At 36.8% G+C, this 24,619-nt stretch overlaps 1 protein-coding gene across 3 annotated transcripts in view; it reads left to right on the plus strand.

Moving 5' to 3' along the window:
* TENM1 (teneurin transmembrane protein 1) overlaps positions 1-24,619 on the plus strand; it is a 566,015-nt gene that overhangs the window by 227,056 nt on the left and 314,340 nt on the right. For all 3 annotated transcript variants that reach the window (XM_060136803.1, XM_060136804.1, XM_060136805.1), the window contains exon 5: positions 14,226-14,464. In XM_060136803.1, the coding sequence (XP_059992786.1) occupies positions 14,226-14,464 (239 nt within the window). The remainder of the gene's footprint in view (positions 1-14,225; positions 14,465-24,619) is intronic.

Below are 24,619 nucleotides of genomic sequence, written 5' to 3' on the forward strand. Positions count from 1 at the left end.
GTGACCTTGATAATGTCTCTTTCTTTTTTTAAAATTTATTTATTTAATTTATTTATTTTTGGCTGCGTTGGGTCTTCATTGCTGCGTGGGCTTTCTCTAGCTGTGGTGAGCGGGGGCTACTCTTCATTGTGGTGTGTGGGCTTCTCATTGCAGTAGCTTCTCTTGTTGCGGAGCACGGGCTCTAGGGCATGGGCTCGGTAGTTGCAGCATGCAGGCTCCATAGTTATGGCTCGCGGGCTCAGTAGTTGTGGCTCGCAGGCTCTAGAGCGCAGGCTCAGTAGTTGTGGTGCACGGGCTTAGTTGCTCCGCTGCATGTGGGACCTTCCTGGACCAGGGCACGAACGCGTGTCCCCTGCATTGGCAGGCGGATTCTTAACCACTGCGCCACGAGGGAAGCCCCAATAACGTGTCTTTCTTTCTCCCAACTTCATTTTACTCAACAGTCCAGTGAGAGAATAAAGCTAAATGATATTTGAAGTCGTTTCTGGCTTTACTAACTGTTATTCTATGGCTTTTGCCTTCTTGTCATTTGCTCCTTGACTCTACTGAGCTTTCCAGTTAGTTGGATGCTAATTAATTGCAAGATTACTAATTCTAGGTGAGGTCCCCAAACAAGTCAGATAAATTTAAGTTGAGAAATCATGATTCCTTTCAGGATTTCCAGTAGCCAAGAGGAAATGAGGAAAACACTATATATCCCTGTGTGTCAGAGGGTAGCGATAATGACAGGCAAGTATAATCAAGAAGGCAGTCTTAGGCCAATGCATGACTAGTCTATGATTCCGTTTTGCCTGATACATAATCGGTATTCAGTAAAAGTTTGTTGAATAAATGAATTTAAGAACAAAACCCTTCATAGAGAAAGGATTCAACATGCAACACCTTATGCAGAAATTTATCTTGCCTTGGGTCATATTGTGAAGCAGCAGTAGTTTCAATATTTTCTTTCATATTGTCATTCTCTGTCTAATTGTGATATAAATATAACTTCATTTTTGTGTTTCTTATTCAAAGGTAAAAATACAGTCTGTTTTGGGTTTAAGTTCCAGTCAGCCACTACTGTATCGCATTGTGTAAATTCATGATAATTTTTTTCTGTGTAGTGACAACAATGCAGAGAGAAAATAGGCTCAGGTTTAATAATATATTTGCCCAATGGAGATGTATGTTTAGAGGTCAAAGAAGTACATGAAATCACTATACTCTTGAAGTTGGTCTTACCTTGTTGATCTTTCTGTGTTGTCCCTGAATAATTAACATGAACCAATCTTTCTCCTTTGTGTTCTTCAATCCGCTCAGCAGGGAATCAGGGAGAGAATATTTCTGTGGAAGGAAGACCTGGTTTCCACAAATTCTTCTGTGCTCAAGTGGGAATATAATCACTGAGTTTAGAGCATGGCACAAAGCTGAATTTGACTGTTTGTTAGGTGGCCTAACCTGAGGGGAGTTAATGCTATTTCAGTTGCTGTGATTATTATATATTGTGCATGTTTGTTTTTTTAAAATTTATTTATTTTATTTTTTTTTGGCTGCATTGGGTCTTCGTTGCTGTGCACAGGCTTTCTCTAGTTGCAGCGAGCGGGGGCTACCCTTTTCTGCCGTGCGCGGGCTGCTCGTTGTGGTTGCCCTTCTTGTTGCAGAGCACGGACTCTAGGCGCGCAGGCTTCAGTAGTTGTGGCATGCAGGCTCAGTAGTTGTGGCACATGGGCTTAGCTGCACCGCGGCATGTGGGATCTTCCCAGACCAGGGCTCAAACCCATGTCCCCTGCATTGGCAGGCGGATTCTTAACCACTGCGCCACCAGGGAAGTCCCAACTGTGTATGTTTTAATCAGTAGTTCAGGTTTTGGATTTATGTCTCATGACAGGTTCATGAGGGGTACAGTTTGAAAAGCAATTTAAAAAAATTGAAAGTAGAAAATGTTTTCTATTCTCCATATTTCATAAAGATTTCTTATTTGGTCAGCAGCGTAAATGTTGGAGGTAATTATGAGTGAGTTGTATATGCTCTCTGGTCCTAGGGTTCAGGATATTTGTTTGGATAATAGAACAATCCCAAGTGCAGATAGTCTCAAGGGAGGAACGGCTGTGAGCTTGGGGAGAAAGGCAAGAAAATCTTTCTCTGAGAGTCTTTAAAGAATGACAGATTCCTTCCCATAGGGACATGGAATACTTCAAAACTGCATGTTCCAATCGGAGGCATAGTTTTCAACGAAGGTTTCTCAACCTTGCCCCTGTTGATATTTCAGCCTGGATAATTCATTGCTGTGGGAGGCTGTCCTGTGCATTATAGGCTGTATAGCAGCAACCCTGACCTCTACCCATTAGATGCCAGGGTCCCTGCTCCTCAGTCATGGCAACTAAAAATGTCCCCAGACATTGCCAAATGTGGGCCCATTTGTCCCCAGTTGAGAAACACCCTTTTAGATTAATGGCTAGACAAAATCTATTGTTTCCTTACCTGCTCACTTTACTCACCCCTCTTCAGACTCTTGCAATTTCTTTTTTCCCTTCCCACCTTCCCCCTTCCTATTCCTTTCTTCTTAAGCCTTTGTTGGAGGGTTTAGATAATTCTCCAGTCTATAACATAATTGGGGTTGGAAACCACCGCTATAGATTCAATGTTTGTATCGCCCCAAAATTCACATGTTGAAAACTTAACGCCCAAGGTGATGGTATTAGGTAGGGTTTTTCGAGGTGATTAGGTCATGAGGGAAGAGCCCTTGTTAATGGGATTAGTGCTCTTATAAAAGAGAGCTCAGATTGCTCCCTACCCCCTTCTGCCACGTGAGGACACAGCAATAAGTTGTCAGTCTGCAACCCAGAAGAGGGCCTTCACCGGAACCCTACCATGCTAGCACCCTGATCTTGGACGTCCAGCCTTCAAAACTGTGAGAAACATATTTCTGTTTGTTATAAGCCACCCAGTCTATGGTATTTTGTTATAGCAGCCCAGGCGGACTAAAACAACCACTAAACTAAATCCATTTAGTCAGTGTATCATTGCTGACTAATAGCTAGACAGCCTATAACAAGGGAGGCCAGAGTGACCCCTAAAGCAACTAACAAAGGATCTCCTACCCTTGCATATACAGCCATATCTATCTATCTATCATCTATCTATCCATCATCTACCTCTCTATAAAATTTCCTTTCTTATTCTATTCCTTTCTCTTCCCCTACACTCTTCATTCTTCCTATATTCACACTTTATTCTCTCTTTCTTATCTTTATATCTACACCACTCTTGGGCGTTTCTTAGCTCTTCTGATATTTCTAAAAAGCTTACATGAGAACACAGAAGCCTGAAAAAAAATGGCATATTTGGGAAACCGTATATGACATAGGATGTTCAGAGCTTAGAGAGCACGGGAGACAATAGCTGAGGTGAGTCAGAGAGGCCTGCAGAGGCCAAATTATGAAGGCTCTTATAAAAGTAACAGACCTTCATTCAAAAACAGGAAAAACACAGGAAATCAGAAAGAAAAATATATCTACAAATTCTGTTACCCAAAGATAGTTACTATTAAGATTTCCATACGTTTTCTTTGGGGTTAGATTTCTGCAGAATAGGGATTTGAAATTGGAATTGTTGTTGTTTTTGTGTGGGAAGGGACAGCACGTAGTTGTGGTTGTGCTGTATATATGAATTCTGGGTTTTGTTTCCCAACATGGAAAATCACTTACTGCCTTAGAAATTATCTGGTTAACGGGAACAGAAATGCTTTAGAAAACCAAATCTAGTAAAAAGGAGGTTTTAAAAAATGATACAGGATAGTCTCACAGGGAAAGGACAGTGAGTACAACAAGGCCTAATGAGAGATAGAGCTCTCCCCATTGTTCTGTTTCTTTCTGGGGCCACATGCGTGCTTCTCTCTGCACACATGCTCTATTCTCAGGCTTCATTCTAAATGGGATTTTTTAATCTGTTCCCCTGTTCTGCTGCAACTTCAGCTCTGGCTCAAAATGACCTTGCATTTTGGCTTTCCTAGCTGACAGGTTTCTGTGTCTAGATTTCTGAGAGAGAAAGATGGAGAGAGAGAGAGGAAGAGAGAGAGAGAGGAAGAGAGAGAGGGGAAGAGAGGGAGGAAGAGAAAATATCATTGTCTCTGAGGTTGGATGTCCAATTCTGGTCCAATTAACTATGACCGTGAGCAGTGGGGAGTGGGTTTGGGAAAGTCATGGATAGGGATGCTCTGTCCAGGGCTCTTTGCAGAGAGACAAAGGTCAGCATATCTAATAGGCTTTTATGGTTAAAAATTCTTAATATTTTTTCTGACGTCATAACGTTCCATGGAATGAATGGACTAGACTCCTTCCATATTTGAATCTGCTCTCTTATGCAAAAGGACATTGAGAATCATGGGTTGGAATTTTTTAGGGCTGAAGACTGGAAGTGTCAAACACCACTTTTTCTCACCCTTCACATTTCACTACTCAGAACTTAGTCACATGACCATACCTAATGGAAATGGTGACTGGGAAATGTAGTCTATCTGTGTGCCCAAGAGAAAAGGAGAACATGGACGTTGGTCAGGAGTGGACAGTTTCTGCCTCAGGCCACATCTTTGATTTTTGAGGCTGATATTTCAGAGGACAGCCGTGCCCTTTGCCAGTTTCTCCCTTAGAGAAACATTATGCTGAATAGGTTAGAGGACTGATTTGAGTGGCATTTCTTATGTTATTTTATAGCATTATAAAAAACATTCTTGCCTTTATTATACATGTATGAGTAAGACTTTCAGAGAAGTGAAAGCTAATGAAAGCAAGTGCTGATCAACATCCTTTAAAAGTTGCATGAGAATGATAATCTAGATTTTTAACCTGAAGAGCTCAGTGGTAAACTCTCAGGTTCTGTCCTTATTATACTCCTTTGTATTTAGTTTGAAACACTCTCTCTTTAAAATAAAATGTCTTTGCTAATATAGATTACAATTCAATAAAAAGAAATGATACAGAAAAGTATACCATGTCGACTGGCTCATAAAACAAACGAGGATAATACATATCTGAGGAAAATGAGGGTGAATAAAAAGGTAATTAAGGTATATGATACTCTGCCCGCTATCCACTCCTCTAAAAAGAGAAATAAATAAATAAGCCAAGTAACCAGTGAAGACCAATTCTACAAAATCAGCAGGTTGCTCTGGTGAGTAAAATTGGGAATGGACTTTCAGCTTTTGTAAAGGGAAGCATAATTGAATTTCTTTATAAAATGAATGAAATTCTCTTAAATCTTAGAAAATTTGGGGTCTGGTTTAATTTTAAACGTGTGCTAATAAATTTTGCCTAGGTTCCATGTTTGTTCCCATTTAAAATGGTTCCCTGGTGGGAAATGAACTCTTGAAAACTGTGGGGTGGCATTTTGTTATGCCTTCATGGAGAAGATGTATAAAATCATAAGAGGATTGAAAGTCTCACCCATCAGTAGCTTTCCAGATTGTTTCTAGTTTGAAAGGATTACAGCTTCCACACCATATCTCGGGACCTAAATTACCTTTAAATACAAAGAGAATGAAAAAATGGTAAGATTACTAATCTAAGTAAATAATTTTTATATGTTGGCCTTATCCTTTTAATACAGGAACGTGTACATTAATAGAAAATACTAATTTGATATTTACCCTTCAAGTGGTGTAGGATTTTTTAATATCGATTTTTAAATTAAAAAGTACATCTATAGAGCATGGATTTAACTTAGAGATAGAGAGGATGACTTGAAAGGGCATTATTATGAAGTGGAGGATAATTGTTCATTTTCATTTATTTTGGAGTCTACTAAAGCATCTTGGTCAAACATTATAGAATACGTAGTATTTTCTTTCTCTAGCAGTTATATATATGCCATATATATATATATATATATATATATATATATATATTCCAACCCTGCTAGCTCCAATGTATCTCTAAATGTCCTGTTACAGAAATGTTTAATTTATATTGGGAAGTCTGATACACTGTTGAATGAAAAATGTTCTGATGTATTCTAAACAAGGAGACATGACAGTTCACTTTCATAAGTATGTATCCTCCTAATATCATTTGTCAATTCTATAATTAAAAGAGTTGAAATAAATATATCCATAAAAACATATTCAGTGGAATAATACGCTCATATATGTTCATTCTGAACAGAGAAATGCCAGATGATCATGTGATTTAAGAAGATTTTATTACCTTAATGATTAGCAGTAAGAGTGACATCAGGGATGTCATGAGTTAGTATGTGCACAGTGGTTAAGTAAATGGGTTTCATTGTTCGTGCATAGAAGTAAAAATATTTATTAAGCACCTAGTCTTTGTGAGGCACAATTCTAGATGCTGGGGATACAGCAATAAATAAGACAAACGAAATTTCTACTCTCATGTAGATTGCATCCTAGTAATCAGAAAAACTGAAGTAGATTCTATCATCTACTGGTTGCGTGACCTTGGGAAATGTACTTAAACTTAGTAGCTCAACCTCAGCCTCCTAAACTATGACATGTGGATAATATCATCTACTTTATAGGGTTACTTTGAGGATTCAGTGAGAAAACAAACCCCGCAAATTACTTTAGCAGAGTGCCTGGCACATAGATGTTCAGTAAGTGGTCATTGCTATTGCCATTATCATTCACAGCGATTATTTCTAATTATTAGTATTTTTATTAACAATAATTCTTTCCTTACTCAGATGTCTCAAATAGAGACGAAATGTGACTCAACTATTTTTTTGACTTATTTGTTTCCTTTAGATTATGTGAAAATAAAATGAAGGCTTATAATTGTCCTTTTATATTCAGGAAACCAGGAGATATTTGCTCACGAGTGAAACAGTTATTTTAGAGTCCCCAAGCCTCATTCATTCTGTACAGAGAATCAAGAGCCTTTTAGAAAAAGCAAAAACATCATGCAAATCAATATATATTCATTGAGTACCTTTGAAGTATGAGACAAGGAACCTAGAAGTTGACTTGGTCCCTGCCCTAACGGAATATACAGTCCAGAGGCAGTTGAGGAGGTAGGGTAGATACTACTTCTGATTAAAAGACAAGAGGGAATAATAGCCACAAAAAAGATTTTTAAAAGAGCTCTCCCATTAGCTGCTAACTACCTCACTTGGAAAATCACATGAATACCAATCTAGACCATAGAGTATTACCATTTAAGAATAGATTATAGAACTAAGGCTTAAGCCTAGAAAAATTAAGGTTTAGATATATATATCCTGAAAGTATATATTTTTTTAAATCTCTTAAAAATTATGAACAACATGGAGAGACTATAAACTTTTTTATGAAGACTTGGCATATAAGGTTTGAATGGGACATATGGACAGGGTGACTTAAAATTTGGAAGAAAGAAACCTAGGGCAAATAAAATGAAATCCACCTTTATATAGTTGTTAATAAAAAAAAAAAAATTGTTACCCCCAAGAGGTTTTCCAAGCTGATAATACCATTTAGGCTCAGAGAGAGTTTGGATAAATACTCTTTTTAGGAGCATTTATCCTAAAAAGGAATATCAAGAATAGGCTATTATGCAAAAACTAGAGATGTTGAGGTTGATATCTTGCCAGTAACCACGCTTTGCCACAAAAGAACACTAGATATTCACTAGATATTCTTGTCAGAGAAGAAAATGGGGCTGACTCAGCATGACATTTTCTTTTATCTTCTCATGTTTTTGGAGGCATAAGAATGAATACCTATGAATAGACATTTCTTCAAAGAGGATATGAAAAACGGCCAACAAGCATATGAAAAGATGCTCAGCATCACTAACCATCAGAGAAATGCGAATCAAAACCACAATGAGGTATCACCTCATACCCATTACGATAGCTATCATCAAAAAGACAAGAAATAACAAGTGTTAGCAAGGATGTGGAGAAATGGAACCCTTTGCACTGTTGGTGGGAATGTAAAATGATACAACTACTATGGAAAACAGTATGGAGATTCCTCAAAAAAATAAAAATAGAGCTGACATATGATCCAGCAATCCCACTTCTGTGTATATACTTAAAAGAATTGAAAGCAGGATCTCAAAGAGATATTTGCACACCCATGTTCATAGCAGCATTATTCACAGTAGCCAAGAGGCGGAAGCAACCCAAATGTTCATCGACAGATGAATGGCTAAACAAAATATGGTATATACGTACAAGTCATCAGCCTTGAAAAGGAAAGAAATCCAGTCACACAGATAAAACTTGAGGATGTTAAATTAAGTGAAGTAAACAAGTCACAAAAAGACAGATATTGTGTGATTCTACTTATATGACATATCTAAAATTGTCAAATTCGTAGAAACAAATGAGAATGGTGGTTACCAGAGGCTGGGGAGAGGGGGAAAGAGGAGTTGTTTAATGAGTGTAGAGTTTCACATTTGCAAGATGAAGAAGTTCTGGAGATCTCTTTCTCAATAATGTGAATATACTTAATACTACTGAACTATACACTTAAAAACGGTATAGGATGGTAAATTTTGTGTTCTGTGTTTTTTATCACAATAAAAATGCATTTAATAATCTTTTTAAAAGAATAAATGCCTGAATTCCACTGTCCTATCTGAATGTGATTTGGCCCTAACACCTTGACTCAAGGCCTTTTTATTGCAGTCTTCTTCTTTATTATTTTTTTTAAATCAACCTCAGCTTCTAACTGGAGGTAAGTTGAATTCCTTCCTTTGGGTATAAAAATTAGTCTAATATTTGTAACTAAGGGAATGCAGGTTTAGAGACTCATAAGTATGTTTACAAGATGTAAAAGAAAAAATTCATTGGTCATTTATGCATCTGTTGTTAGAAAGCTGTAGATTTCTGTCTATTTCCTATAGAATTTCAAGTGCCACATTAAATCACATCATTTAGTGCTAACAGGTACCCTCAGAATTACGTTGTATGTAGGGTTTAAAAAGAGAAAGTACATTTTCCCCTTTTTTATAGATGATCTTAAAATCCTTACAGGAATATTTATTAAATTCCCATTTACCAGCACTGGGTCTCATCAGTCTTAAAGATATATATTTTTTTCAATTTCCTTATATGCCCATTTCCTTTTGGCAATATCTTACTTTTCCTTTTTAAATTTGAAATTGAATATTAAAACAGATGCAAAGGAGAGTACTACTTACACATAAACTCTTGAACTGCATTTTTATCATTTCCTCTGTGGAAAAAAACCTAATTGTATGAAATTGATAGCAACATTTTAGTATATCCTCAGGTCCCCTGGGAAAAGCAATGTGCTTAGACAGATGATCTGATTTTATGAGCACATAGCTGAAGTCTAGCAGTGTGCATTTGTCTTTATGCTCCTATTTTTTTCAGGGACTATGAAAACACATTTAGGCAGTAGTTTCGCTTTCCAACAATGGACTGCAAAGCCTTTGACAGTACATAGCATTTGCATTGCTGTTGTTCATGATGCACATCAAAGTATAGATCACTTTCAGCAGAGAATCTTAATCTCAGTTTGTTAATAAGAAAACAGGAACCTTAGTATATGAACTCATTTTATTATCTACCCTCACTGAGGACTGTGATTTGGATTCCACTCAAATATGAATTAGTTTAAATGTTGCTCTGCTGCAACTGTCGAATTTATTCATTATGTTGTAATATTTTACTTATGAAACTGCATTTGGAAATCCTTTGGTATATATCAAGATGAAATTACAGTGCTCAGGGATATTGATTATTGCTTGTAATTGCCATCATAATAGCCAACAATTCTCTGTCTTTCTTTGTCTTTCTTCTACCTCTTAATGATATACCAAACCAAATCAATATCCAGCATATGGGGCCACTTACATTGTCTCAAAAATCCAATTGTTTTCCTTCATAAATACGCAAAGGATCGAAGATTTTAATCTCCAAACAGTGAATAAAAAAGCCCCATACTGCTAGATTTCTCTTCTATCCCATAGGAACATATCAGAGTGTTGCTGTATAGGATCAGTTATACGCAAGTGACATATTATCGCCTCCAGTGTAACCGCAAAGTTGTGGTGGGGAAATGGAGAGGCTTCTCCACTCTGCTGTTTGTAAAGTGCTATACTTCTTCCTCAACTAGTAAATTAGATGGCCAAAGGGGAAAACATAGGCTGGGAGAGATAACCAGACATTAAAGAAGAAATCTACCTCCTTATGACATGGAGGTGATTATTTCAGGGACTAAAGAGGAAGTACAATCAAATGGAAGAAACATAATGCTGTGAGTCACTTTTTCAATAAAATATGTTTATTCTTATTTCTACTACATACTGTTTGTCCATTCTGGGGATACGTTCAGTGCCTTTAGAAGCAGCAATAACTCCTTTACAGTCTTAACGACTGAAGACTAGCTTCTTTCTAATGGTTCCCCATTCATTCAAAAAAGTTAAGGTGGTCTTTAAAACTTACTATGAGAACATGTGACATACAGAAAAATAGATATGTATTATGAAGTACTGTTTGAATAGATTGTATTTGGTTAGCCCTGGTCAGTTAACCCAGAAGATTAGATAGAACCTGGTGGTAATCTGGTGAAGACTGGTTGGCAGGTAGCACAGTGTAGTGGAAATACACTATTTTGCAAGTCCTCGATTCTGACTACATTGATATCATTAACTACTGATGTTTCTTTTAAATAATCCACTTTTATTCTCTGGGCCTCCATTTCCCTAACTGCAAAATGAGGGTGTTGGGCTGCTAGCTGATTTCTGAGATCCCTCTAACTCTGTGATTCTGTAGCCATCATTCTCACGTTTTTCTCTCAGGTCCCAAAGGCCTGAGAGAAAAAGGGTAAAAGTGTGGCTCAATCCAATATCATCCACATGCCAAAATCAACACAAAGCATGCTTCTTCTGTGCCCTATAAGGCCTGGAGTCAAAGCTTCATGTGTCCACTAACTGCAGAACCCTGATATACTGTACTGTAATGTCGTGGTTAAGATCAATGGCTCTGGAGCCAGACTGCTTGGACTTGAAAGTTGGCTTTACCAGTACTAGCTGCGTGACCGTGGACAAATTACTTAACCTCTCTGTGCACTGGTTTTCTCATCTGTAAATGTACATACTTACTGTAATGGGATTGTTGTGAAGATTAAATTATGTAATGCTTTCTGAATTAATTAGAATAATGTCTGGCACAAGTAAGCACTTAATGAATGTTACCTCTTATTATCATTATTATGATAACTATTATCATTACCTCTTTGCTCCTACTAAACCTCTTTCGATCTCTGTTTCATCGTCTGTAAGATTATAATAATAATATCAACCCCACAGATGTATTAGGATCAAAATATTGCATATACTGTACCTACTTTGGTGCCTGGCTTTTCTAGGTGCTCAATAAATTATGTTCACATAAATAGAACCCACTATTCATGTGGTTGGTATTAGTCACTGCATTTTTCCCACTGACCCCATTCATGTGGTTGGTATTAGTCACTGCATTTTTCCCACTGACCCCACTCCCAATCTTTTTGATACTAGTTACAAGAACAATACAAGCTCAAGGCAGAAAACTTCAAAAAATACCCCTACTATCCAAAGGTAACACAAATTATTATCTTTCCATGAGCATATATATTTTTTTATTTTAAAAATTGTATTCTATTGCCCATATTGTTTTGAAACCTACTTGCTTTTACCTGGTGATATCTGTAAACACTTTTCCTAGTGAATAGATATTCTTTTACAGTACAATTTGTAATGGTTGTATAGTATTCTACTGTGTGTTTATAAAATAATATACTTACCCAACTATCTATTAATGAGCATTTGGGTGTTTATCTTTTGCTGTTATAAATAACACTTCAATGAATGACTTTTTATATACATTGTCATACACATCATTTCCTAAGGATAAATTCCTATAGGCATAATTTTTGGACAAGGAATATGCATATTTTAAGTCTTTTGTTACGTAATGCCAAATTATCTTCCAGAAAGGCTTGTGGATCTCCACTCCCCTCGGCAATCCTGCCCTTTAAATAACTTTTATCCTCATATACTAAAGCAAAACTCTCTAATGTGGATATTTTCATTAACTGGCATGTTGACAGTTGTTTTTTCCTCTAAACATGTATGCTTTTGTTCTCTAAAAATGGAAGCTAAAATCAGTCTTAAAATATTCTTAATGATTTATGCATTTGGGCGTATGTGACATGTACAAGGTGATGTTGGCTCTTTGCTCAGCGGAAGGGTCTTGTGATGTATTACATGAAAATGTGGCACCAGGATGTTTTTTGTTTAGCAGTGCATTTTACTGCCCCAGGCAGCATAGTAGAGTAGATTGAGGACTTTGGAGCTGGAATGGCTTGAGATCTCATTCTGGCTTTGTTATTCATTTCCTAGGTGGATTTAAGCAAGTTACTTAACCTCTTTCGGCCTCCATTTCCTTAAATACACCATGCAGATAATAATGTAGCCTATTTCATATGAATGAATACTAACTGAGATAATGAGTGTTTAACACAATGCATGGCACTTAGTACCCGATAAGGGTAGAGTATTGCACAAAAACATATTTTTATGCCAACTCCTTACATGTGAATAAATCACTACTGTTTATGAAATACCCATATTACAATAGTCATGAGCTGTCAATAATCATCCTCTAGTAATTCAAACATGACAGCAATATGAAGTTCCAGGACAGGCAAAAGTAATGTAGGGTAGAAAAAATGCAAAATAGTGGTTGCCTTTGGGGGTTAGGGAATAGGGATTTACTTCAAAAGGCAGGAGGGCACTTCCTGGGGTGACGGGAATGGTCTGTATCTTGATAGGGGTTTAGGTTACACAGGTGATTGCATTTGTCAAGTCTCAGTAAATGCACACTTAAAATTTGTGCATTTCATTGTGTATAATTTTTTATATTATATTTACATATAACAGTTTATAAGTTTAAGGTGTCCAACATGTTGATTTGGTACATTTATATATTGCAGTACAATTGCCATTTGTAGTGTTAGCTAACACCTCTGTCACATAATTATCATTTCTTTCTTGTGGTGGGAATAGTTAAGGTCTACTGCCTCAGCAAGTTTGATATTTATTTTACATTATTATTGTCTATAATAATACTGTGCATTAGATCTCCAAGACTTATTTATCTGCTAGTTGCAAATTTGTAACCTTAAACATCTCCCTATCCCCCACCTCTCAGCTCCCGGTAACCAACACTCTCCTCTTCATTTTAACAAGTTCATGGATGGACCTCGAGGACATTATGCTGTGAGATAAATCAGACAGAGAAAGACAAATACTGTATGATGTCACTCATATGTGGAATCTAAAAAACTCAAACCCATCATGTATAAATTTTACATTAAAAATCTGTAAAAAAATTACTGAACTCTAGATAATAATATGAAAGTTGAAATATGTGAAGGGAAGTGTACCGATGTATGCAGCTTACTTTGAAATGCTTGAATAAAAAATGAAATGAAATGTTTTAAAAAAAGATGGACTAAGATAGGAATGGAGAGGTGGATAAATATGTGATAGAGTGAATATAGTCATATGTTAAATATAGAATTTAGTTGACAAGTACATCTGTGGTTTTGGGTTTTTTTTAATTTTTAAAATTGTTTATTTGATAACAATCTTTTAAAATTTGAATCTAGCATTTCTAAGGCCAGTGCTGCTCAACTGGATACACACATCAAACTTACCTAGGACGTTTTATTAAAAAATACATGCTTAGGACCTACTCCAGATTTACTGAATCTCTTTACTTGATATTCTCTTGAGTAGATGTGTGTTTATTATAAAATTCTTTCCTTTGGCTATGTGTTTGGCAATTTTTATAATAAAATATTGGGTGAAAATATGTCTGTCAAAGCTGGTCTCTAAATAAAATACTGGTCTCTAGGCCATTGATATTATCAAAATGCTTGATGATACTTCTCTTTCTCTTTTTAAGTATTATATTTAATGAAAGGGAGCAGTATAGTTAATACCATCAAATGTGGAATGTTAATGCTTAGAATTTGAGAATTTCATTAGTCAACAAGTCAGGGAACAGAAGACCTCTTTCCTCCTCTTAAAAGTCTAAAATAGGAAAACAAAAAGGAGATCACCAATGGCACTTTGTAGTTAAGTGTTAGGTATAAGAAAATTTTGTTGAGTTCCTCCTAGTTGTCCTGTGCTTTGTCATAGCATGATTGTTTCAAATTAGTGGAATTTGTATTTCTGTAGCAAGTGGCTTTGGTTTTGATAGCCCAAACTTTTGTTTCCTTTCCGCAGGCATTTCCTGTTCAAACATGGATCTGGTTCCTCGGCCATCTTCAGTGCAGCCAGTCAGAACTACCCTCTGACATCCAATACTGTGTACTCGCCTCCTCCCAGGCCACTTCCTCGAAGCACCTTTTCCAGACCTGCCTTTACCTTCAACAAACCCTACAGGTGCTGCAATTGGAAGTGCACGGCCTTGAGTGCCACTGCAATCACAGTGACTTTGGCCTTGTTACTAGCCTATGTGATTGGTAAGCCCTTTTTTCCATGCTTCGCTTTTCTTCTTAATCAACGTATTGTTTTGCTTGTGGTGGAGTTGGGAGCCGGGGGGAGTTTCTCTCTCTACTCTGCGACCTACAAATTTGAACTAAGGCTTAATATTATCAATAACAAATAGAGAGCTCTTTCCGTAGTGTAGTGGTTATCACGTTCGCCTAATACGCGAAAGGTCCCTGGTTCAAAACCATAATTCAAAAAGAGTCATGTACCAAAATGTTCATTGCAGCTCTATTTACAATAGCCAGGAGATGGAAACAACCTAAGTGTCCATCATCGGATGAATGGATAAAGAAGATGTGGCACATATATACAATGGAATATTACTCAGCCATGAAAAGAAACGAAATTGAGCTATTTGTAATGAGGTGGATAGACCTAGAGTCTGTCATACGGAGTGAAGTAGGTCAGAAAGAGAAAGACAAATACCATATGCTAACACATATATATGGAATGTAAGAAAAAAATGTCATGAAGAACCTAGGGGTAAGACAGGAATAAAGACACAGACCTACTAGAGAATGGACTTGAGGATATGGGGAGGGGGTAGGGTAAGCTGTGACAAAGTGAGAGAGTGGCATGGACATATATACACTAACAAACGTAAAATAGATAGCTAGTGGGAAGTAGCCGCATGGCACAGGGAGATCAGCTAGGTGCTTTGTGACCACCTAGAGGGGTAGGATAGGGAGGGTGGGAGGGAGGGAGACGCAAGAGGGAAGAGATATGGGAACATATGTATATGTATAACTGATTCACTTTGTTATAAAGCAGAAAATAACACACCATTTAAAGCAATTATACTCCAATAAAGATGTAAAAAAAAATAACAAATAGATTTCTAATTAGGTTATTTATTTATTTTTTGGTACTTCCTAACCTTAAATACTGCTGAGGAGCGTAAGGATTGCTCTTTGAGAAGAAATATTTATGCTACTAGCACAGTCTTATTGATTGCAATTACTGTAGTTAACCATTTCCCCTTCAATTAAAAGGTTGTTACGGTTTTCTCATTAGAAGTCATAAGTACCAATCTACAATAGCTTCTTAAATTATAGTTAAACAATAATACTGCTACCAAACTTTCAGGTAGCAATTTCATTAAAGTAGTAGTTACTTGGAAGCTATCGGAAAATCCAGGGCATAATCTCTTTCCAAGAATGCAGAGTTTTACACTGGGACTAAAAAAAATGTCTTCTTATTTTCACTAGGTAAATGGCTGCAGAATTGTGTGGTTACTGTGTTTGTGAGGGTAGAAGAGAAAACAGTAGTGAGGCACACTTTCCACTTTTAAGAAAAATGTTGTTCTTGAGGCATCTTGATTAAAGTCACCCTTACTTGATAGCAAATCGTATTGATTTTTCTGGCTGGCATTTTATTTTGACTGAACATTAATTTCCTTGTCTGAGTGGTTTTACAGTCTAAGATGTAAATTAACTTAAAAAACATGTATTTTGTGGAAGCACTTTTCCTAGAAGAATAACATATCATGGTATAAAAGAATTCTAAGTACGTCACTTGTATCTTCTTTTCAGCTTTAGCCTGATTTCTTAATTGAAGGGGAACTACCCACAAAGATACATTGAATATGATTCTGAGAGATAGATTAAAAAGGGATTTAGAGTTTCTTATAATTATAAAAAAGTAAGTTTTGTTGAGTCTGATTTATTAAAAAACGTGAACAATAAGAAATTTCCCATAACCAGTTTTTATAAGAGTCACAGAACAAAGGGTAGTAAGTTAAATAAACAGATATATTTTGTAGGGGAGTCACTGATAATGTCAACAGTATAGGATCATAGCCTATATTGATGTTCATGATTATCTCTTTTCTATTTTCATCGTACAATCTGAATATGTTTGAACAATGCTTCTATTAAATGTGGATAATATTAACCTATAATATCAAAATGTGTCCTTTATCTCAGACATTTCAGGATAACCCAACATGTATGTTTATTTGTTTTGTAATAACGTTTAATGAGGAATAGCGCTGAAGGAATGGAGGTTGGAGATGAGAAAGTACTGTAATATAAACAGGGTTTTAATATGGTATCATTCAAAGCAAGGAGTAATTTGAAAAATTGAAATACATTAGAGGCCCTTTAAAATGTTATTGTTCAATTATGAGACCAACTCTTATCTTGTAGGTTAGCTTCTATTAACTTTTACTATACAGAGAGATAATATTTTAGATTCAAGACTTTACCTCTGGAATAAACAAATCCAGGTATAGCAAGCTTCTTATTAATAGGTTTATACTGTGTTCAAACCTATGTTTCTATTTAAATTTATTATATGGCCACTCATATAAAAAATTGTATTATATACTCTGAGACTTGTGTAGTTAGATTATGTTGATTCATTTCAGAAGCAAAAGTGGAGGACTTCCCTTGTGGTCCAGTGGTTAAGACTCTGCGCTTCCACTGCAGGGGGCACGGGTTTGATCCGTGGTCGGGGAAGTTCCACATGCCATGTGGTGCGGCCAGAAGAAAAAAAAAAGTGAAAGCAGAATGTTTCAGTTATTTCAAGGACTGCCTTTTTTAATAGGGTAAACAATGGCATATAAATCTGATATGACAGTAAGGTTGTACAGTACAACGGTTATGAGCATGGATTTTTCAGACCTCTGCCGCTTCTTAGGCATGTTACCTTGGGCAAATTATTCACCCTTTTAAGGCCTCCGTTTCCTCATCTGTAAAACTGTCTTAAAACAGTATCTGTAACATAGGGTTTTCATAAGAATTAAATGAGTTAATATAACTAAAGAACTTGGAATAGGACTTAAAACACAGTAAGTATACTATAAATGTTAAATATTATTATTGTTGTTGTTACCATAACTACCTATATAATCATTATTCACTATTAAAATTCACTGGTTCTCAGAGTTAGCCATTTTATTCATGGCTGTACCCCAGCACTAAGAACAGTGCCTGGCCCATAGCAGCCCTGTTGGTAAAAGTTTATTGAAAAAAACAAATTATGCTAAGCACTCTACTTGTATTAGCTCATTGCATTATCAGAACAGTCCTTAAGGTAGCTATCAGTATTAAATCTATTTTGTAAATGAGGAAACTGAGGCACAGCCAAGGTAAGAGATCACATAGAGGTCACAGCACTAAAAAGTAGGGATCCTGAGCTTTGAGCTTTAAGCCAGAGCAGCAGACTGACCCCAGAGGACATGCTGTTGAGTGCTAGGCCTTGCTGCCCTTCTAGCACTGCAGCAGAACTTACAGATCATTTACTTCTTGGTCTACTAAATAAATCCACCATTTTTTTTCTTATTAAATCACAAATTAAATTAGATTTACCAGGTCATCCATTGCAGTAGTTACTGCAACTGAGATTTGTGGATCAGTGAGAGATATCTGTTGAAATGCTTTTCTGTGTGACTTTGAAAATGCAGAAGTATCAGGCTAAATACTAGCACAGTAGGTTGAGTGGGTTCAAAATGAGGAGATGTTGATGGCAAACACTGGAACTTTGTTCTGAGTTCTGTCATGGACTGGACATTATGTGACTTTGGATAATCAGTTAAAATCTCTTCCTCTACTTACCTCATCCATCACTGACCACCTCAGGAGGGCAGAGTAAGAATTCATAAAGAGGCATTCAAGTGAAAGATGTCGCATAAGAACTGTAACATACAAGATGATTTTTAAATGGCTTTCTGTGGTTGAAATAAAAAAGTATTATATTTCAAAATATGAAACCATTTCACTCTCAACTCTTGCTGAGTCTATAAGAGTCATCTGGTTTTTTTTCAGTCCTCCTTTGCAGTTTCTGTATAACCCAAGTAAGATCTTTCACTGAAACTATTTACCGCTTCTGTTTCCCGTGCAAATTTCTTTCTGCTATTTCATGTTCCTCTATTATCCATTATACATAACCTTTAGATACGAATGGCTATAGGCTGTGCTGCCCTCAATCCACTACGGGAAATCACATCAGTATCAATGGGCCATCAATAGATGTTCTGTGCATTATGGCTCTGTAAGTGGTCATTGGAAAGCAGTGCAAATCCAACAAGTGAAAAGTCAGAGCTGGATTATTCAGGCAACCAGCCCCATCCCCACTCCTACCCACTATACCTTTTGGGTCAGCAAGTAGATAATTTCTTTGAATAAGTTTTGAGGTCATAAAATTCAGTGAAGGGAGGCATGGAAAGATACTGATTATTTGAAGATATTGTGGAATGGCTATTGTCATCACTTACCCATAAATCTGTAATATTTTCCATCTGAATCAAAAAATATGTCCTTACACTTCATCCTCTCTGATATTTTGGCATCAGTGATGTATCAGTGCCAGTCAGAAGCACATTTGCTTGAATTTACAAATAAGCCATATGAAGTAGTAGTCAGGAAGACAGATGACCATTTGCAAGGCATCAAGAGGAGGCGAGGTTAAGGTGCTTCATCAATGGTTGTGAAGGGCACAAACTCGGCTTCTTTGGTAATCTTTGATGTTTTGATCAAGTTTCTCCACAGTCAGCAGTTTGTATAAGAGGCAATAGAAACTCACAAGAATACATTGTGCCTGGGGTCAAATGGACTGTTGCATTGAATGACTTGGGGAGTAGGGATTTCTGTCTCTCAAACCCAATATCATCAGTTAATGATATCAATGTTCTTCTTCTTTTGCCATGAAATTAGTAGTGATTCATACCACCTTCAGGGGATGCAGGTAGTGTCCAAACTCTACAGATGAAATAATTTAAGTCCATGAATCTCCTTGCCATGACATACTATATAGCCCACATGTAGAAAGTTGACCAGAATGGTTGTTAATACAGAATTAGGAGAGATAGAATATTGAGCCCAATTCTGTGATTGAAAGTTTAGGGATGAAACTATTCGAGAGGGCAAAGGGCCTACTGCACCTTGCTCTCTGCATCAAAATCGAGTAACAATGATTTTAGTGCTTTCTTCTGCCTCCTTTATACTAGTCCAAATTGCTCTACTTTCTAGGGTTGTTATGACGGTGGAGTAAGAACATGCTGAAAGTGATAGAATGAGAGGAGTGGAGTGTGTTTATTTTGCCTCCATCACAAAAAAAAAATGCAAATACTTTATAATACAGGGAAGAAACAAAATAGAGTAAGGCAAATTTTGATTTTGGAAAATTCAAGAACTTATTTTTTTTTAATGGAGAGAATTGAAATGGAGTTTTTTTCCCCCATCAGATCTAGATAGACAATGCCCCTTCCCACAAAGTTTGCTAAGTATAGATAAATACACTTAACAAAAACCATCTCTTTCACTTACTAGTAGCTTCATTAATGCCTCCGTGCCTCAGTTTCCTCGTCTATAAAGTGGGAATGTTGATAATACCTTCCTGATAGATTTTCTTTTTAATTAAATGAAGGGAAACATGTAAAACACCCAGGACATTGCTTAGCAGATCTAAGTAAAGATTAATGCTTATTATTAGTGGAACAGGATTATTATTAGGATTATTAATTTGAGCTGAGATAAGCATAATGAGCATACAGTTTATCCTAACATAAACTACTTTTGTTTTCCTTCCTCCCAAAGTCATCTAGAACAGTTTTTTCAGAGCTGGAATATCTGTTTCACAAGAATCCTCTAGTGGGTTTGTTGTTTCCTTCTGCCTGGTCTATAATATCTGTAACTTTGCCTTTATTTTACTAATTTCCCTTTTCCTTGGTGTTTTGGCCCTTCAAATGGTTTTGTATTTCTATCTGGAGGCCATATCTAGGTTGAAACACATTTTCTTTAAAATGCATTATAGCTTATAACATTCAAGAAATGACTCAGCATAAAATGCTAAGAAGCATTTTACTTTATCCTATAGACCATAATCAATCCTTTTGGTGTCACATTTATACTTATTACTACTTTCAGTTCACTCTTGTGGACCCATTTATGATAATGATGGCAGTTTCTGCGTTAGCATTGACTTTGCCTCCTGCCCATGAATCTACCAACTTTCTAGCCATCTCTCTAGGCAGGGATCTGGAAAATGGTGGTATAACTTCAGTCTAATTATAAATCTGCCATCCATGCATTTATCAGAACTCTTCTTTAAAAAAAGGTTTATATTTGCATCTGACATCACCTTTTTGGTGTAATATGTCCCATAAGTTTTATCCCCACTATGTTAAGTGGCACTTTTACCTGTCATAAATAAAAGTATAGATTCAATCTGAATTAAACATACTAAAATGACAGGAAGAACCTGTGCCACATACAACTAATTTCAGAACCATAGTTAGCACCTATTGCTGAAAATGAAGGCACTTTAATGAAAGGCAAATACTATACTTCTATTTTTTTTTTTTTGGAACTCTAGCATGCTGTAGTTTAAGACATAAAGAGAGATAATTTCTTGGGTGAGTGAGTAATGGATACTAAACATAAGTCTTGCATCAAGAGATTACTGTTTTGTCTCAAGGAGAGGTATTCACCCTACTAAGTACTTCCCATACACCACTGTCTAAGCCTGGGTAGAGAAATTAAAATGAGGCTTTGTGAAATATGGGGTTGGCCAAAAAGTTCGTTTGGGTTTTTGGTACCACCGTATGGAAAACCCGAACGAACTTTTTGGCCAGCCCAATAGATAAAGATCCACTGGAAGGCATAGTAAAAGAGGACTGGGCAGCATGTTAGTAATTTTGGAGGTTTACATGCTTAAGAAGTTTTACAACAGCAAGAATCAATCTTGCAAATTCAAGGGAAAAATTCTCTCTCAAGAAATCTCTTTCAAAGTAAGTAATTTGAGGGCTTCCCTGGTGACGCAGTGGTTGAGAGTCTGCCTGCCGATGCAGGGGACGCGGGTTCGTGCCCCGGTCCGGGAGGATCCCACATGCCGCGGAGCGGCTGGGCCCGTGAGCCATGGCCGCCGAGCCTGCGCGTCCAGAGCCTGTGCTCCACAACGGGAGAGGCCGCGGCGGTGAGAGGCCCGCGTACCGCAAAAAAAAAAAAAAAAAAAAAAAAAAAAGTAAATAATTTGAATTCTTTTGCATAAAGGAAATTTCACTCCTGTTTAGCTTAGTTTCTGCTCATCCAAATTATATATATAGGATACATATATAGATATGTTATATGAATATTTTTAGACCCACATTGCGTAAGTCGTTAAGCTATACTTACTCTGAAGTGAATAAGAATAAACTAAATTAGAGCAATGGCTTTGAAACAGATGGCAGGTTAACCCATTTTAAACTTCAGAAATGTGACTGAATTTTCATATAGAACAGCCAGAATGGGGAGGGCCAGGATCACCAGCAAGAGTATCTGATTTATCACAGTCAAAACAAAGAGGTGGCATCTTACAGGGTGGAGACACATACATTTGGAGCTTAGCTATATTCCCTTTAAAGAGAGGTGAAAAAGCATAATATGTTTTATTAAATACAAATATATTGGAAAACCTGAGGCAGCACAAATGGAGGATATAGTGGCAGGAAATGAAGATAATAAGCAGGGGCAGATCACGAAAGGCATTTTAAGTCATGGTAAGGAGCTTGGAATTTATCCTAAGAGCAAATGGGAAGTTTTTTATGGTCTTTCATTAGGACAAGAAAATGATTTGCTCAGATTTGCGGTTAGAAAAATCACCCTAATGGCAGTATGGAAGTTGGAATTGGCAGACAGGACCAAGTTGCACCAAAACGGAGGCTTGCAGGGCGAGTGCAGAAAGAAGACAAAACAGATAAGGAAATTATAGGTGCTGCTAATAACGTTTTTAAAGTGGTCAACCAAAGTATCAAACTTAGTAGGGAAGGCAAATAGGAAGAAGAAACTAATGGCATTCTAAACAAGAGGTGGGTCCAAGTGTCTAGAACTATCAATGATATCGTAGGGTAGTTATAGCTGTGAGCAAGCTGAATAGCTAAAATGAGATGGTCAGAGGCTAGTGTATCAGAATTTTAGATTTCAGACTTGGAGCATAAACATGTGACTCCCCTGTATATTTTAGACCTAGTTAAGGAACATATATGAGGACCTCCTTCCAGATGAATCATTTGTTCAGGGAAGACTAGATTCTTAGCTAGGGATAATCTCACAAGGTGGTCTTCCCTGGGTAGACTCACAAGCTCACCAAAGTGTGGATAATGTTTAAATAAGAGCACCACATTATATTGGATCCTCCAATATAGACAAGACCCATGTGGAATCCTAGATCACAGTATGGCTCCTCAAGAGCTCCTTTCTTGGGGATCCTGTTGATCTCTGTGGGATAATAATGAACAAATTAAGAGGGTCCAAGATGACCCACTGTAATTTTCTGCTGATTAAAACCTCATTATAGCTTTGCCAATCTAATTAATGTAGACTTTATATAAGAAATTATAGTTAACATCTAGAGTAATTGCTTACCATGAGAGTTTCTAAGGAAGGGCCTCACAAGTGTCTCATTATCACGTTGAATTGGCAACAGGAAATTTTTAACTGGAAGAAAAGACTTATGATATGGTGCTTTGTAAAAAAACAAAAACTCTTGATTCCATTTCATTTCTTTTATATTAAATGAGCTTCATGTCCTGATCAAATGACCAGGAGACTGAAGGCAAGCATATGTACATGGAACATCAGAGGAGGTTGTGAGTTCTCAGATAAACTAGTTGTGGCTATGGCCAAAAATGAGTACAAATGGGATTTTGACAGCAAGCAATCTGTGCTGTTCTACCACCTGGTACAGAAGAGGCAGGTTTTGCTTTTTGATATTCATAGGTTTCACCAAATCAACTAGCCTCACTTTTTATGTTGTAGATAACTTTGTTTCAACCTTAATTCAGTTTTGCCTTTTGTTCCTTGAAGGAAGAACCTAGATTCCCTTTGATCTTGAACTTTATTTTAATTAAACATAGATGTTAAATATAGCAAATAACAATACCACAGTGTCTTTTCTGTATTCCATAGGTCCAAATACTTTGCAACATTAACTAATAAAATTATGGGGTTAAGTGAAAATAATATCAAGAGAGAGTACATATTAGACTTTGGATTTTACTCATAGCAAGCAACCAAGCTAATACTGGGTACACAGTGCTTAAGAGAGATGCCCGCTATTAAGAAATTAGGAACAAGTGTACTTTGCTATGAAAGAAAGTGGAAATTTTTGAAATGAAGCAGTTTTTGTTAAAAGATCATGTGCTGCCTCCAGACAGAATTCTGATAAATCCAAACCCTCTGAAGTTATCAAACAGTTTAGTGGTTTCCCCACCGCCTCACAGAGAGGCAATAAGTCTTTTTATATCATTCACCTTGGTGGTAAAGCTGGCATTAGTCAACCCATGAGTAGTTGAAAGGTCAGATGACTTTTGAACCTAGTTGAACTATTTGGTTTTGGGGAGATGAAAATTTTTATGCCAGTGGGAAAATGTGGTAAAGCATTGCACATGCTCGGTGCTACTCCAGGCTGTAATAGCACATGCTCAAGGATTATCATATAAGATATTGCAGACATGGCACTAGTTAAGACTTACCAGCATAGAAGGCTGTGGGAGTTTTTGAAAGCCAGATGGCACAATAGATTCTTCCTTTGTCATGGCTAAAATACAGCCTGTTCCAAGATTGAACAAAACCCAAATAAACCATTAGTGTCTTTGGTTTCTATTCCTATCTGCTGTATGTTATTAGTTTGGTCTCCCTGACCAAATCCTGCCCTTGAATTAGCTGGCGTAAGTCTCCTTGCCGACAGGCACCAATCTAGTCTTTTGAAACAGTGAAATATAAAATGTAGAGATAAGAACCCATCAACAGAGGGAGAAAAAAAAGCTAAATTTTAAAAATAAGAGATGCAATGGGCAATCAAGATCAAATATATAAATAAACATTCACACAAAAAAAACGACATGAGTTTATGGGGTCCAGTGATGGGTATGTCTTTTGGCCCAAAATAAACAGAATTAGTTGTTAGCATGCACAGCAAACTGGTGAATATAGTTCTATTTTTATTGGAAATAATAGTGTGTGTATCTTTTGTGATTTGAGTAGGTAGGAAAGAAAAATATTTAGATTACTTACTGACTGTCTCAGCAGCATTCCCACTAATGAGGCCAAGGTCATGGGCTCAGTTACTGTTTCAACCTTTTAGCTCTGTTCTGTTTCATTACTAAAGCCCACAGTCTCAATCTCCCTTTTTTCTCCATCCTCCAA

Source organism: Lagenorhynchus albirostris, chromosome X, assembly GCF_949774975.1.
Source record: "Lagenorhynchus albirostris chromosome X, mLagAlb1.1, whole genome shotgun sequence".
Classification (NCBI taxonomy): Eukaryota; Metazoa; Chordata; class Mammalia; order Artiodactyla; family Delphinidae; genus Lagenorhynchus; species Lagenorhynchus albirostris.